General features: G+C 37.2%; 2 protein-coding genes across 3 annotated transcripts in view; one reads left to right on the forward strand and one right to left on the reverse strand.

Annotated features, from left to right (window-relative positions):
• The first annotated feature begins 60 nt into the window (after window positions 1–60).
• trim69 (tripartite motif containing 69) lies at window positions 61–10,990 on the forward strand. Of its 2 annotated transcripts, none has more exons than XM_051909171.1 (6): window positions 61–4,177; window positions 4,258–4,353; window positions 6,540–6,773; window positions 8,193–8,215; window positions 8,317–8,435; window positions 8,573–10,990. In XM_051909171.1, the coding sequence occupies exons 1-6, from the start codon at window positions 3,656–3,658 to the stop codon at window positions 9,115–9,117; spliced, it is 1,539 nt and encodes a 512-aa protein (XP_051765131.1). In that variant the 5' UTR covers window positions 61–3,655; the 3' UTR covers window positions 9,118–10,990. The 2 variants fall into 2 exon arrangements, with proteins under 2 accessions (XP_051765131.1, XP_051765132.1); XM_051909172.1 differs by having other exon boundaries at window positions 326–4,177; window positions 8,320–8,435.
• A 1,206-nt stretch (window positions 10,991–12,196) lies between these two features.
• Window positions 12,197–17,166, reverse strand: part of bmp1b (bone morphogenetic protein 1b) — a 32,032-nt gene continuing 27,062 nt past the window's right edge. The window contains 6 exon segments of the mRNA XM_051909170.1: window positions 12,197–13,185; window positions 13,292–13,542; window positions 13,623–13,836; window positions 13,954–14,081; window positions 15,946–16,071; window positions 16,427–16,607. Of these exon segments, the coding sequence (XP_051765130.1) occupies window positions 13,051–13,185; window positions 13,292–13,542; window positions 13,623–13,836; window positions 13,954–14,081; window positions 15,946–16,071; window positions 16,427–16,607 (1,035 nt within the window). The 3' untranslated portion in view covers window positions 12,197–13,050.

Raw genomic sequence — 17,166 nt, forward strand, 5'->3', positions numbered from 1 at the left:
ATACGCATTTGATGTGTTGCGTGAGCTCGTCCGTTGTCAAACTAGTAAGTCTTTTGGAATTATTAACTGTTTTTTGAGAACGTTTAATGAGAACGAGAAACGTTTTTTGAGAACGAGAAATTAAATTTAAAGACAGCATTTAAAAACAAAAAAGACTGAAATTAAAAAATAAAAACTCCTACAAATAACATGAATATGTAGGTGCATGTGTAACAAATTTATTTAGTTAGTTATTTGAATTGAATTCCCCCGCAGTGTGACAAATAAAAATATAATAAAATAATAATAAAAGTATTATATTATATGTAAATATACACGCATATATAATAAATGATTGAATCTTGAAAACTCTGAATTGTAAATTGCAGCCATTTGGCCACAAGAGGGCGCCAATTCCAATGCCAATTATTCATTTGAGCCACAATGTTTGGTTCCAAGTATGGAAAAGGAAAAAAAAGTACGTTGAATTTTTTTAATCAAGTACATATTTTAATTAATATGAAGTCATAAAAGTGCATGTAATAATTATCCAAAAATAGATTTAGATTAACTATATTATGTCTCCGCCGCCACTGTGGGACAAATATCCTTTTGCAGCTTCCTGCTGGAATCAATCTATAGCATGACCTCAACGTGTTTATAAGCATTCCTCCATAGCATGTTCTAACAAATACAGAGTAGGGGATATTAGAACTGCGTGCATGATTACAGTATGTTCATGGAATGGGATCAAATGGTGACTCATGCCAAGGCTGTAACTTGAATAGTAGTCTTGAACTTTGGGGGTGGGAGGCTTTTTTATATAAAGCATAAAGAAACAGAACAGTGAAGGAAACTCTAGGTATTGTTTCTAACAATTGTAGAAAAAATAACACTGTGAAAAATCAGTTTAAATAGTACATTGAGAACTCATGTTTATTGTGATAGTTACAATACAGGATATTGTTATAAGTTTCTTCACGTTAGTAAATAAATATATAGATCTGCAATTAGAATTTGTTTTTCCCTAATGGCCTGGTGGTAGAACTTTTGTTAACTGTGTCAGAGATTCCAGGTTCTAATCCGCCCTCGTATAGTTTTTTTTTTCCCATTAAAATCAAAGATGTTCATCAATGATTGTATATCAAGAGCTGAGACACATTTGTGTGCATTTTGTTTTGTGATTTCACTGGAAAGAATAGAGTCTATACAACGGCATTAAGCAATAGATTGACGCGCTCGTCTGTGTGAAGACTAAGCACTTGCCAAAAGAGAACATTCCACCACTGATAGCATTTCCCACGAACACTCAGCGTTGTTTTGAACACTCAGTGTTATTTCTTGTCTCATCACACTCAGTTAGGAATTACATGGATCACGTAGCCTAAATGCATATTTTCAATTCAAAACGGCCATTTTTGAGAAAAAAAAGTAGAGTAGTTTGCGTTGCTGGATGTTACTGTCGATCTTTTAACATTTCTATCGCAAAACAGCAGACGTATTAAAAGAAGCTCTGCTTCTGTGAACAGTAAAGTAAACCCCGCCTACTTGGTTTTATTGGCCATCTCAATCATTTTGACTTTGGTTGCATCCGAAAAACTGAAAAATGGTGCCTTCGGAGGATGCATTCCCTAATAAGGCATCAAGGCACGTCAGAATCCAAGCATGTAAATGTACGTTTTTGACCATCTTTTTCCACTTTTGATGTCATTTCTAGCAAGAAATTACTGTTGTAGTACTTAAATATTCGCCTAGTTATCACCAAAGCAGTTTTGCTGTAGATCATTAAACCGTTATGCTCCCTCAGAAGTCTGTCCAAAATCAGTTTCGTAAGGTGCCTTTGTGCACAAGAGCTGCCTGCGAAGTCATTGACTGATAGGGCAGCGAGGCAACAAGTCAGCTGCCTAAGTTTTCGGATGCAGCCATAACCAGACTAAAAATGTTTTTAAACATTGTTTTAACTTTTAACCTTTTTGTCATCCTAACAACATACAGATAGCTGCGCAATGAAGTGCAGCAGAGTAGTGCAAGAATTTTAAATATTGGGGGGACAATTTTGCCACTTCTAATTATTTGTCCCCCTCAGTGTCTATGGTGGTTTCGGCCCTGACTCATGCACTGAAACTCACATGAGGCTGTATGCAGTGACACGCAGCATTTGCACGAATCAGAGAGCAGTTCGCTCACTTTGCCGTCTTGCAGGCAGAATCCTCAACCGCAGGGCTTACCAGCTGGTTCCTAGTGTGGGTTTCTCCCACTTTAGCCCCAAAACTCTTAAACCCACCCAGCTGAAGTGGGGTGGAATTTCCCAATGCAAATAAACAACTGTAAAAGAGTTTCCGATTTTAAAAGCCCCTATCGTGACTGCCAAGTTTCCTGTGAAGACTGAGATACCACCACTGCAGATGACCTAAAACCAATTTCTGAGTCACTCTGAGCCCTCAAGACTTTGACTTTGTGTTTCCCAAGAGACACTCCACAACTATCTATGTTTATTCAAACATCCGTTTGGTTATTCTTCTCTGTATTAAATTATAGCTGTAGCTCCATCTCTTTTTTTTTTCTGAGAACTTGGAAGAGGGGAAGGATATATGGAATTAAAATTCAACAATACTGAACGAACAGGAAGGAAGCAGAGACTGAGTGGTCCTGGGGAACATGGGGAGAGAGTTCAAATCCAGCTTTCTTTTCGGCTTGCAGTCCCTTGAGATTCACTAACACAAGCCACTGCTGCAGGCATGTGCAGACCACAACAACACTTTCAACAGGATAAACAACCGTCTCAGCAGTCGTCCTCATATGCTAACTTGGAAAAATGTGATATTTTAGACTGAAATAATATTAAATGACAATTTTGTTATTGTTTCTCTTACCATAGTGCATTGAGATATTTATTTATTGTCAATCAGGAGAGAAAAATAAATATTGTTTTACGGACGACAGAAGCGTGCGACGCAGGAAAACACAACAGCATTTACAAAGCACAGAGAATGTAGTTATTCAGGTTGAAATAAAATAAAATAATATTTTAAAATTTAATTGGCTGGAAGTTGTGAGACCAAGCTTTGATAAATATAATGATGCATTAGAAAATTAGCTATTATATTTAGAAATAAAATACATTTTTAAAAAGTAAATGGATGGTATAGTTAGGGGACAAAACTTTGATAAACATAATGATGTATCAGAAAATTAACTGTTCTGTTTTGAATACGCTTATATCCTTTATGGAAGTTTTGAAAAGAAAGAGTGGGAAAAAAGTAGGGCACATCTGGTTTTACTTACAAATCTTTTTGTGCTGACATATGCACAGTCACATGGAGGGGATTAAAAGGTTTTGGATAAATACCAGGTTACTGCATGTGTGCAATAAAGTTTCTTATACTAGATTTCATAGGACTAATCTAGAAGAGGCTTTCTCTTAAAATAAACAGTCCATGGGCTCTAGGCTCTTGGTTTCCTAGCTGTAGGTCTTACGTCATGTTGAAGGAAAGCAGAGGGGATGTGCAACTCCAGCCAACTTTCGGCAGGATGAAGCCTGAGACAAGAGCCGCCCCCTCAGTTCCCCCGATCCTTTCTCGGAGTCAACAGGAAAGACAGGGCCAGAGCTCTGAGAGAGCAGGCAGGGAAGAGACGAAGAGAAGAACAGCACTAAAGATCACAGAGAACAGACTAGATGTCTAACAATCTTCCCACACAGGATAAAATGGAAAAGCAAAAGCTTAGGGCTGAAATCAGTCCTCGAGTGTCCAAGAGCTCTGCACAGCGCCTTAGCAGGGACCTCACCTGCTCCATCTGCCTGGACTTGTTCAAGCACCCGGTTTCCTTGCCCTGCGACCACACTTTCTGCGAGGCCTGCATTACGAGTTACTGGAGCGGCCCTCGTGGCAAAGGCCAAGGTGGATCTGGTTCCTGTCCTCAATGCCGGACAGTCTTCCCTGGCCAGAGCTACCGACCCAACCGCATTGTGGCTAACATCGTGGAGAGCTACTGCCAGGGGATCGAGGAAAGTGGGGATCGGCTGTCCGGGTTGTCAGCAGACACGGTTCCTCCGAACCCAGTTTGCAGCCGACACAGAGAAGAGCTGAAACTGTATTGTGAGGAAGACCAGGAGCTGGTATGTCTGGTGTGTGGGATCTCTAAGGAACACCGGGCTCATACGCTGGTGTGCGTGCAAGATGCACAGCAGAGATATCGGGTAAGAGTCAAAGACTGTTGTTCTCTTATTTTATAACTTATTCAGCTCAGCAGAAAGCTCATTGTTTTTGTGTTGAATAGGCTTCTCTAACCACTTCTGCAAGTGCTCTTCAAAAAGAGCTCAACACTGCTCTAGAGTGTGAGAGAGAGACTGAAGAGGAGGTGAAGAAACTGAAAGTAAGAAGAAACTCTTGCCACACAATCTCATGCACAATCTCCTTGGAAAGCATTGGAAATGATCCCTGATCCTTATCTGATACAGTGTTAGCTTAGTATCATTGAGATACTTGTGTAGTTTTTTATTAACTTGTTTAGTTTTTTTTCTGTTTTGTTTTTTGTTTTGTTTTTCTTAGTACATCAAGTTTAATGAAAATGAGAATGTTTTTTTTTTTTCATTTAGTTAACACTAATGAAAATGTTTTTGTTATTTTGTGCACAGCAAAACCCACAGTGTTAACTTAGCACTGCCAGTGCCAGTGTTTATATGATCCACATGATCTAAATTCTTGACCATTTCTAGTTAGTAAGTAAATAGTAGATTCAAATAAACATGAATAACTTTCTTAAAATATAGTTCATGCAAAAATGAAAAGTCTGCCATCATTTACTCACCTTCATGTCATTCCAAACAAAAAAAGAAGATATTTTGAAGATATTTTAACTGTTTTTGTCCTTACAGTGACATAAAAAACAACATTGTACCCCATTGACTTTCATTCTGTGGACCAAAAAACACTTAGACTTTTTTTATTTTTTTTACAAAATATTTCCTTAGTGTTCTGCATAAACAAGATGCACATTTTTGAAAATAAGGGCTCTTTATTAGCATGATGGTTCCATGAAGAACCTTTAATATCCATTGCACAAAATGTTCTTTAAAGGGTTAGTTCACCCAAAAATGAAAATTACCCCATGATTTACTCACCCTCAAGCCATCCTAGGTATATATGACTTTCTTCTTTCAGACAAACACAATCGAAGATCTATTTAAAAAATATCCTGGCTCTTCCCAGCTTTATAATGGCAGTGAATGGGGGGCCTGATTTTGAAGCAAAAGAAAGTGCATCCATCCATCATAAAAGTACTCCACCCGGCTCTGGAGGGTTAATAAAGGCCTTCTGAAGCAAAGCGATGGGTTTTTGCAAGAAAAATATCCATATTTAAAGCTTTAAAATCAAAAATAACTAGCTTCCGGCAGACGACCATACACATACTGCGCAAGTCGACTTTGCACCACAACAGTAACCCGTGACGCGATGTATGACGCAGGATGTAGGTAGCATAAGCTTGGACGCCACGGCTGGGCAACAAATTCAAGCTCCTCTTTTCTTATATTGAAATCCTCTGACATTTCTCTTTAAAATTTCTCATTTTAGACTAATTCGTGACCAGTGTTTTGTTTTATCCTCTGCGCTTCCCGTTCGTTATTTGCTTCATGCATCGCGTCAGGGTTTACTCTTCCACCGCAAATCAATGCGTACAGCTGTCTGCCCGAAGTTAGTTATTATAGTTAATAAAGTTTTAATATGGATATTTTTTCAAAAACGCTTCACCTCAGAAAACCTTTATTAACCCCCTGGAGCTGTGTGGAGTAGTTTTACAATGGATGGATGCACTTTTTTTGCTTCAAAATTGAGCCCTTCATTCACTACCATTATAAAGCTTAAGAGCCAGGATATTTTTAAATATATCTCAGATTGTGTTTGTCTGAAAGAAAAAAGTCATATATGCCTAGAATGGCTTGAAGGTGAGTAAATCATGGGGTAATTTTCATTTTTGGGTGAACTATCCCTTTAAGGTGGAAAACAGTTATTACAATATTCTTCACATTAAGAGAAAAAAAAACGGTTTCTTTAAGAACTGTTCATTGAAAGGTTTTTTGAGGAACCAAATCTGGTTCTTCTATGGCATCACCCTTTTTGGAACCTTTATTTTTAAGAGCGCAGTTTTGGAGCGTATTGAGGGTGAACCAAATAGTTGACAGTAGCCATTGACTCCCATAGTATGTCAACTGTTTGGTTACCTGCATTCTTCAAATTATCTTCTTCTGTGTTCCGCAATTTATACAGGTTTGGACTTGATGGTGAGTAAATGATGACAGAATTTTCATTTTTGGGTGAACTATCCCTTTAAGATCTACCAAAAACTTGAAATGGAAGAAAAACAATTCTGGCTCCATTGCACTATAAAAATGCTCACTTTTCACGATCCAGTCAATTTAAATACATTCAATACAATTTTCAATACATTTTCTTAAATATTCTGTTTCACACAAGCTAAATGGGTTGCAAATACCAAATACATGTGTTGACTTCCACCTTTGAGGGAAAAATTACCTCAAATTGTACTGCTTCTGTACCCAGGACCACACTGCAGATCTGAAGCAGAGAATCGAGGCACAGTTCAGCGAGCTCCATCAGTTCCTGTACCAGGAAGAGAAACTCCTGCAGGTCAAGCTGAAGACGGAGGAACGTCGGGAGCTGATAAGGCTGGACGAGCACAAGGCCCTGCTCAGTGTGGAGATATCACGTCTGCGCAGAGCTATGAATGATATCGAGGAAAAACTCAGCGAACAGGATCCTTACAAGCTACTCAGGGTGAGTGCATATAGCCACAAGCTCACGCACACAGATATTTGCAGCACAAAGGTAATTTTCAATGCAGGTGGTGATAGGAAAAGTAACTGAAGCATCAGGTTATTGCTAATGGGTGTGCAGACAGTGAAGCTTGTGTGATCCGCTCCCATATACAGTTAAATACTGCAGTGGAGTAGGAACACAGACTTGAAATCAATAACACAGAGTCTTGCTGTCAGTGATTCACAGCAGTGACCCTTTAAAGACATGCAAGATTGTTATTTACATTATAAAAATAAATAGATTGTTGTATATAATAAAATACAATACACATTAAAATATGATAAATAATAAAAATAACAACAAATCGTTATGTAAATGTAAATCATTTTAAAATAAATATTAAATAATCATTTAAAAATTATACATTTAAAAGTATAACTTAAAATATTTATAGCTTTACATTTTCAAAGATATATATACATATATATATACATATATAAATTTTACATTTAAAATGAGAAAATGTTATATATTTTTATATTAATTTAATCACGATTAATCGATTTGACAGACCTAATACACACACACATATGAAAATTATAATATATATATATATATATATATATATATATATATATATATAATCGTCTAATTTTAAATGTATAGTTTTTATATAAAAAGTTTTTGCATTAAAAATATACATTTATTTTTATGCATTTTACATAAACATAACATTTTACATAAACATAACAAATATTATATTATATTACTAGATTATTATATAATTAGTGTAATATTACTTCCTTATAATATATATTATAATATTAGACATAATAAAAGAAAATATCTCAACCAGGGGCGCATCTGGTACTCACAAACAAAATTATGGGTGCTCCAGAAGGGGAACAAAATATCAAAAATTGTAGGTGGATCCTGTTGTGAAGCAAGAAAATCCACATCCTAAGCGAGTGCCTGGACGTGGACAGGATTCATCTACCATTTTTATAATATTAGGCATTTTATTTTTTTTATCTGTATAAATATGTATAATACTAAATATTAGTAAATGATCAGAAAAATATTATTAAATAATAAATGTATAAACTAATCATTTAAAATGTAAAAAATAAATATAAAATATTATTTATAATATATCTTATTATGTATTTATATATAATAATTTCAATAGTTAACTGTTAACACAAGTTCTGTGGGATGTCATTTGGGTCGTGTCAACACAGGATGCAATATAATGATATCACCCTTGCAATAGGAAGATAATGCCATTAGTGCAGCATAAGGGGATTTTCCAGAGTCGCGGATGAAGAAATGAGGTGTAGCTTAGTTTCAAACACTGATCTCATGTGGAAAACTTCTGCCCCTGCCTCTCGAACTGAGCCAATTTCATCAATCTCCTTTTTCCTGTCTTTTTTGCAGAGTATAAAGGGCCTGCTTCAAAGGTGAGTGGTCTCTATGGATCTGTTACATTTAATGTGTTCACTAATATTTTCATGAGGAAGTGCTTGAATTGTTTTTGTGTCTGGGCTTTTGTTGTTTCAAGCAGACAGCCACCGAAGTTCGAGAGGCAGGCACTGACACCGCCCAGCCTGTGTGAGGGCCGCTTCGCTGGGCCACTGCAATACAGAGTGTGGAAGTCACTGAAGGGAAGCATCTATCCAGGTTTGAGAATGATCCTGAATTAAAGATAAAATTTGCATTGTCACATAGTTATGTGTAGAGTCAGTAAATGCAGTTAAGACTTATCTGATTTCTATATCATGAACTAACACTTCTCTACTACATTGTTCCCTTTCTAGTTCCCTCAGCCATCACATTTAACTCCAAAACGGCCAACCCCTGGCTCAGTCTTACATCTTCGCTCACCTGTGTGCGCTACCAGACCTTCAACATCACGGTGCAGGACAACCCACAGCGCTTCAACGCCGCCCTGTCTCTCATGGGCAGTCAAGGGTTCACTAAAGGCCGCCACTACTGGGAGGTGGAGGTGTACAGCAGCACTGTGTGGACTGTAGGAGTCGCTCGTGAATCCGTCACCAGAAAAGGAGTCATCAATACCATGCCTGCCAATGGCTTCTGGACGCTTTCACTGTCGTATGGAGTTCAGTACATGGCCGGGACCTCTCCACCAACATTACTGTCCTTGGAAGAGCAATTGGCGAGGATTGGCGTGTATCTGGACTACAAAAGAGGCCTGGTGTCATTCTACAATGCTGAGAGCATGACGCATCTCTACACCTTCAAGGACACCTTCACTGAGACCCTCTACCCTTATTTTAACCTGGGCTTCTTGGATAAAGTGCATGAAAATGAACCTCTTAAGGTGTTCCTACCCAAAATCTGAATTTGAGCTTTTAATTTTTATATTATTCATATTTCATAATATTAAAGGGACCTATTATGCCCCTTTTTACAATATGTAAAATAAATCTCTGATGTCCCCAGAGTGTGTATGTGAAGTTTTAGCTCAAAATACCCCACAGATAATTTTTTTTAATAGCATGTTAAAATTGTCACTTTTTGGGGGTGAGCAAAAACGCTGTGTTTTTGTATGTGTCCCTTTAAATGCAAATGAGTTGGTGCTGCGGTCCACTTTCAAGAAGAGGGTGGAGCTTCAAGAGCTCATGCTCCGGCATACCGGCAACAACAAAACAGGACAATCTCACGCACTGAAAATGTCAGAAAATGTCAGTAGCGGTGTTCAGCCTTATATGTTTCAGAATCAACCTTTGTGAAAATCCAGCGTTGAAAAGACCCTCGTTTGTGAAGCAGTCAGACACAAACGTACAAGACTTTAACGATTTTCTTCAGGACATTTCCTTTGAAAATGAAATTTAACCACAATGTCCTTAGTGACTCACAGGAGTCTATGGAGACTCTTATGTGCATTGGTACATCCCAAAATGCAACACTTGTAATGCCTCTTTGGCGCAGACATTGTACAACTCCAGCTGCTTCAGCGAGGATACAGAAATGGCGGACTCTGCGCTTCTCACTCAGGGCTGTGACTATGCTAATAGGGCATCTCGTCACCAGCTGTGGGCGGAGCTTCTCCCTCTGATGACGTCATTGTAGGGGGGAATCTGAATCAGCTTGTTTGAAGAGACTGCTTTTGATTTATGGGAATTATAAAAAAAAAAAAAAATGAGTGAATGGATTTTTACCATTATAGGCTGGTTGTTCTCACACACTGCGGACACATCAGTGTTACACCTTATAAAAGTGATTTTATTTTATATTATTATTATTAGTAGTATTTTTTTTTTATACATAAACACTAGGCTGGACCTAGATATTTTAAGTTTTATAAAGTAAGAGAATATGGTTTAAATGTAAGAGAATGGTCATTTCCCCCCCCAAAAAAAAAAAAAAAATGTTGCTAAAGCATTTATGTTTATAACATCTTAACATTGCAGTGGGTTAGTGGAGGCACATGGAAAATGAAACCAAATCACCAAATCTTTAAAAAATGGTTGGAAACCATGGCTTATGACCCTTTCTCACTTTAATGCTGCTGTAAGTGATTTTATTTTGGACTATAAGCATAAGATACCCTGACATATATCACTGCCTTTGCATATACACATTTCTGTGATATTCCTAGATTTTGTAAACAAAGGGGCAAGTGAAGATTTGGCTGGTCAGGGTCTAGTCCAGTGAGCCCCCGCTGGTAGATGCAGTAACTACATCATTCTGGGAACAATAAGCATTTTTCTCTATTGACAGTCATTCAAAATTACCTGTATATTTTGACTATAAACTTTTTTTTTTTTCCAAGCAACATCAACAAAATGATTACAGTATATATGTAACCAGTGACGGATTCTTTTCTGAAGGATCTTAAAAGCATGAAAATGGACTTAAAAGCATGAAAATTGCTATTCCCTTATCTGCTGCCTTTGATGTCACAGCTCATTGCTGTAAATAGCAAAATAGAGTCAGTTCATGTTAGTCACCAGTGAAAATGCCACTTATATCAGCTTAAACTGGGCATAAAGAAGCATGGTCATTATACAAATCCTGCTTTTAAAAAAGAAAAAAAAAAAAAGAAGAAAATATACAGATGTAAACAAAATAAGAAATCACATTTGGCTATACAGTCTTAGGATAATGTGCACTCTTGTTATATTCTAAAATCTACAACCCTAATGATTTTATCATTTTTATACAAACATGTACAATCTCTGGAAGAAATGAATTAAAAACTAACAACGAAATGTTTTGCTTCATTTTTACTGTCTGGTAAACATGTAACAAATTCTTTCCTGCCTCATGACTTCATACGATCAATGCAGTTACCATCACTAACCGCAAGGAGGTGTAATTGTACTCTTGACATGGACATGGACATCTTGGATGACATGGGGGTGAGTAAATTATCAGCAAAAATGTATTTAAAAGTGAACTAATCCTTTAAGGCGACACACAGTGACAGAACGCTGACCCTCCGTCTAGTTTTCTGGGAGCTGCAGAGTAATTAAAAATAATTAGGCCTACGCCAAATCTCTTGTTTTCCACCTTTATAATTATTAGACACAGTAACTTAACCAACAAGTGGCATGAGTCATGATGTAATTTAAATTTACACACAATGAAAAACCGATCTGATTTTATTTTGCCCTGTGGGGTACCACTTAGACAACTCAAGTCTTAGCTATGGTTATGTATGTGGTAATAAAAGACCCTATAATTACTGGGTGAAAAACAAAAAGTGTGGAATACTTCTTTAAATAAATCATACACGTCAGAAGAAAATTAAACTAACATTTCTACAACTAGACATTGTTGGAAGAGAAAGAAAAAAAAAAAAAAAAAGGAATAGTTCCGGATCTGGATAATTTATACAATATTCCAGATGTACTAAAATGTACAACATGAAGTTAGCCTAGTTTTGCAAGTATCACTGCTCAGCACACATAGAAAAACGTAAATTGTTTACGTACAACTGGGAGGGACTATCTTCCAGCGGATGGATATCATTTAAGGACGTTGCTGAATAAAATGTATTAAATGTACCATAAAAGCAACAAATGTACTTGAGGCCCTGCTATATTGAATATGAAATGGCCTGATTTTTTTTTTTTTTTTTTTTTTTTTTAAATGTCTATGGGCCTGACCAACTGAATAGTGTCCAAAATCTCTATAAAATAAACCAAAAGACAAGCCTGACCAGGCTAGGGAGACCAGAAAAGATTTTTAGCCAGGTTGGCTCTCTGCAGACTACACATAGGCTGTATTAGTTAAAAACCTCGGAATTACCATAATAAACAAAAACATTTAAAAACTAGTAGCCTAGTTTCAAAAGATCATGATTTCTGTTAAAGGTTGTTCTCTAAATCAGACACTACTCATTGATGATCCTAGCTCATTTTATACAAACAAATTTTATACACAAAGGCAAAAGAGCAACAAAAAACTTCAAATAATGTCATCTCAAATAATGTTTATTAGTCACATTAACAGTTCTTCAGACGGACAATTTCATACGTCAAATAATTTAAGTCTAAGGGAAGGCTCTCAAGCCCAAATGTATCGGTATTCTTTGACACACAAAGTTCCCCTCACCACAAGTGTTGCTGGATCCCTCTTCATTGTTGCTTTGATGATTTATTCCATGCACCTTGTGAGTGGGTAAGTTGTGCCAGATCTATTTCTACTAATATAATTCTAAGTCTAGCAGTCTGAATAATCATGTACAACTCTCATGTAAGGAATAGTGCTAGAATTGCTTTTTACAAAAAAAATATAATCCTCATAATTATCACTGAATGATATTTTATACATTTCCAAACTCAATTATCACCGACCTAGATGTGTGGCAATAAAGAATTATGATTTTATTTTTATTTTTATAATAAAACAATCATCTAAAAGTATTTTAGATGCTAGCCTTAGGACAATGAAAGAGATCTCTGGGAGAAAAAAAGTGTATCGGGGAAATTTTGAATCCAATTCATCCTTCCTCCTTGACTTGAAATCAACAAAGCTCTTCATACTGATATCTACCAGTCTGATGTTCCATTTCCTATGGAGTTTTCAATGGATCCTTTGAAGTACGACAGGGCAAAAATTGTTGCCATATCCCTACATCAAGCTTGTCCTCTCTGCTTTTTATAGCTGAAAGGCTACATATGTGTTTGGCACCATGATGACTTCCTCTTTGCAGTCTGGAGTGGAGGAAACAAGGGCCCTGGGTGGCATCACTAATACTGGTGCACGGGAGGCATCTGAGGCTCCTCGCTGCAATGTTCTCTGGAGCTCTTCTCTCATGAAGAACTCACTTACTAGTGTGCAGGGTGTCCTGGAACTTGGTGCTTGTGTACCGAACATGGAAACCTTTCTTGTTGATGGTGTCGTCCGAGTGAAACTTGATGACAATGGCATCACCAGCTGAGTAGATCTCCTCTGGTGGCTATAAAGGATAAAATTGAGACATACAAATTATTGCCCTGTAAAATGTAATTATGAAGCATAATGTTTGCATGTGCTTATGTTGGTTTAACAAAAATCTTGTTTACCCCAGACCCACAGTAGCGTCCCAGCCTGGGCGCTTTGACATCAGCGCCATCAAACAGCTCCACGTAATCATAGCCGCAATCAGCTTCCTCCTCAATCTCAAATGTGTGGAAGATGAGCTCCACCCCATAGCCCTTTTCCGCTGAGATCACCCATTGGCAGTCTGAAGCTCCGGGATAGTTGTTATCACCAAACTGAGCGTGGGAATATAGATCCTTGGTCTTAATCTCTGCCTTCAGACTACCGCCGCACTCTGAGAACAAGGACGATTATCGGTAAACCAAAATTAAACATTCATGGAGAACCTCAGGACCAACTCAGAGAAAGAAATACCTGCTGAATGAGAGGCCTTAAAACCCCTTTTCTGTACAGAGTTATCCGAGAAGAACCGCAGGAACATAGTGTTACCACTGGAAATAACCGGCGATGGCTTTTTGCTCCCACAAAAGCGTCCGAAACTGGTCGCTTTGCCATTTTGGCCGTCATATATCTCCAAGTGGTCGTATGTACACTCCTGATGAGCCTCCATGTCAATCTCTTCAAAAGCCTATGGGAGAGAATACAATTTGGATTAATCGCCACACAAACAGAGCTGGTGGAATGGTTTACTAGTGTATACTGTATCTTTAGCCTATCATTTTGTCAGGCCGAATGATGCAAGTACCAGTTTAATGCGATGCCCTGGGGTCGTGGATAGGGTCCATGTGCAGGCCTTCTTGCTGGGGTATTTATCCGGCCAGTTTGGACTTGTGATGATACCGGACACACTGGTAATGGCTTGATCACAGCCCACTGAAAGCACAAAACCAGGACATAGATGATTGTTGTGAATCCTCAATTAAAGAATGGATGCATAGAAAGCTTAATGAAATTACTGTATGTCTTATTTTCATAGTTGTAAGTACTGAAAATTGTAGTTAGTAATTTAATATATTACATTACACATTTTGGGTAATATAATCAAACTACTTTATGTTTACTTTTAGATTACTTTTGACCTTACTTTTAGCCTTAACTTGTTTATTAGATAGATTTGAAATGGATAATCTTGTACTATAATGATATAACAATACAAAGAGAAAAAAAAAAGTAAAAAATTAACAAAATTAATTGCATTAAAGGGTTAGTTCACTTAAAAATGAAAATTCTGTCATTAATTATTCACCCTCACCCTCATTTCATTCATCTTCGGAACACAAATTAAGATATTTTTGATAAAATCTTTCTGGCCTCTGATACACTGCAAAGTTATTCCCACTTTCAAGGCACAGAAAGGTAGTAAAGACATTGTTAAAACAGTCCACGTGACTACAGTTGTTTAACCTTAATATTATGAAATGACGAGAATACTTTATGGACGCAAAAAACAAACAAAAATAATGCTTTATTTAACAATTTCTTCTCTTCCATGTCAGTCTCTTACGCAGTTGACGTAGTAAACACAGTGCAGCACTTCCGTGTTCTACGTCAGAACGCTAACTCATTATTGGCCGGCTCCTGCGTCAGCATCACACGCATGTGTCAGCGTTCTGATGTAGAACCCAGAAGCGCTGCACTGTGTTTACGGGTTTGGAACAACATGAGGGCGAGTAATTAATGACAGTTTTCATATCTGACTGAACTAACCCTTTAAATGTCAGGGTTTCCCAAACTGGGGTTTCTGAACATATATAAGCAATAAGCTTATAGACAGAAGACAAAAAAGAAGAATTAGTGAGAATCAATAAATTATTAATTATTTACTGCCATTTTGTGAATATTAAATAATCACGTAACAAAGATTATTGATATAGATAGACGGTTCAATCCTAATACTCATGAATGGGAGAAATTGCAACGCGCAATATGGCGGAATACGTCCCGCCTTCTAAATAAAAGAGCCAATTGCTCGTAAAAGTCATTGCGTCGCTGCAGCTGCTGTTAGAAGCTCCGGTTCCCATAGAAACCTGAGACTCGCGTTTAGGATTGCACAAGTGCATTGGCTGGTCTAGCCTGAAAAATAAGCTTCTTTAACACTATATGAGCATAAGAAACATTTATGGGACAGTTTTGATTTGAAGCATGTTATTTAATTGTGAGTTCGACAAGCAGTTTGAGATTTCAGGATTCCCCCATTCAAAAAGATAGTACTTGGTCTTGGATGCCTTAAATAGCTGCCCAGAGGCGTTGCAAATATGGCTGCCGAATGAACAGACTTTCCTTGAAAGGGACTTTGCACAAAATCAATAAAAATTTAACTGTAGTGTGATTCTAAAAGAAAGAAAATCTAAAAGAAAATTAATATATATTCATTCCAGGAATTATTTTCATTTTGATTAAAAAAAATTATTAAGAGGTAATCGTAACTTCAAGTTCAGGTTTAAGGAGTTTACAAAAAGCAAAAGGAAGTGTTTTTTTTGTACTCAGGGCAGCTTTGGAGCAATAACAAAATGGAGCTTCGCAAAAAACATTAATCTCTGCATAAGTATGAGTTCAAAAAGAATACAGAGCTTTGAAGTTCTTAATTTCCTCATATTTGTCAAATTAATGCCTTTACAACCTACTATATTTTAGATTTGCCAAATTATTGTTTCCCTGCCTCTCTAAATCGTTTATTTCACAGATCACTAATATTTTCTAATACAAGAATGACTGGTAACGCGATGTAAAGCCAAACCTTCTTTGCAGTCATGTTTATTGGTGTGCAACACAAAGCCGCTGCGACACTGACAGCTGTAGCTCCCAAACGTGTTAACACACTCATGCTGGCAACCTCCATTCTCCCTAGAACACTCATCCATGTCTGCCAGAGAAAAAGAGGAACTGCATTATTCTGTAGTTTGTTGATTGACACAATACGCCAATTATATAAATAAGAGTGAAAGAGGAGTCTACGACATTCATGAAGGCTATTAAAGGAAACTTGACAGTTCTGTACTTTGCCACAGACTTCCATTGTAAGTACATTACTGTAAATGTATGTATTTACAAACTGAAGGACAGCTTGACATTACTTTCTGAAGGTTCTTGTACCAAACCCAGAATTGTTCTTTAAAAGAGAAACTGTCACAAAAGAAAGTCAAGACTGTACTTAATTATATTGTTCGTTAGCCGATTAACGTTGCAGAAGACAACCGCAAATCAAATCTCATGCTCACCAGAAAAGAACTGAGCTTTGAAGCCTCTCTTGGACACAGTGTTGTCTGATTTGAACTCAACACGCATACTGTTGAGCTGGGACGTGATCGCCTCTGGTTTCTCTGTGCCACAGAACTTCCCATGAAGCTTTGTGTCAGTGGACAAACCACTGTGTACCTCAACATAATCATATTTACAAACCTGGAAACAGACAGACAACAACCAATGAATAGCGTAAAATATATTTTGCATTAAATGTACACTATGTAACTTTTTTTATTCAAAATTAAAATTTTAATACTTCTTCCAAAATTTGTTTGTGTCTTACCCTGATTAATGACAAGCCTATTATAAGTGGTCTGGCTCTAATATTACATATGGTCACAGGGGCACAAGGTGTGAGAAGAAGGCAAGATTATTTGCTTTAGTAATCTTATTTAAAATGACATGAACTGTACATAAAAAAATATGTGTGTGCGCATGTGTGTGTGTGCGCATGTGTGTGTGTGTGTGTGTGTGTGTGTATGAAGGTGTAGAGAAGCCTTTTGTCAGGTTTTATGAAGTTTTTTTATTTTATTTTGCATGTTCAGAAATTTAGTTTTTCTTTTTGTTGCCTCGGGGCAACGTTGTGTGATAAGGGGTACTTTTCAAAGATGTCTTGGACCATACCTCACATTAGCAAATAATGTGTGACAAGAAGGGAAGATGCAGGGTTCCTGGGTGCACAGGAACACACAAAGTGATGTGCAAAAAGTGTAAT

The sequence above is a fragment of the Ctenopharyngodon idella genome, chromosome 10, assembly GCF_019924925.1.
Source record: "Ctenopharyngodon idella isolate HZGC_01 chromosome 10, HZGC01, whole genome shotgun sequence".
In the NCBI taxonomy this organism is placed as follows: domain Eukaryota; kingdom Metazoa; phylum Chordata; class Actinopteri; order Cypriniformes; family Xenocyprididae; genus Ctenopharyngodon; species Ctenopharyngodon idella.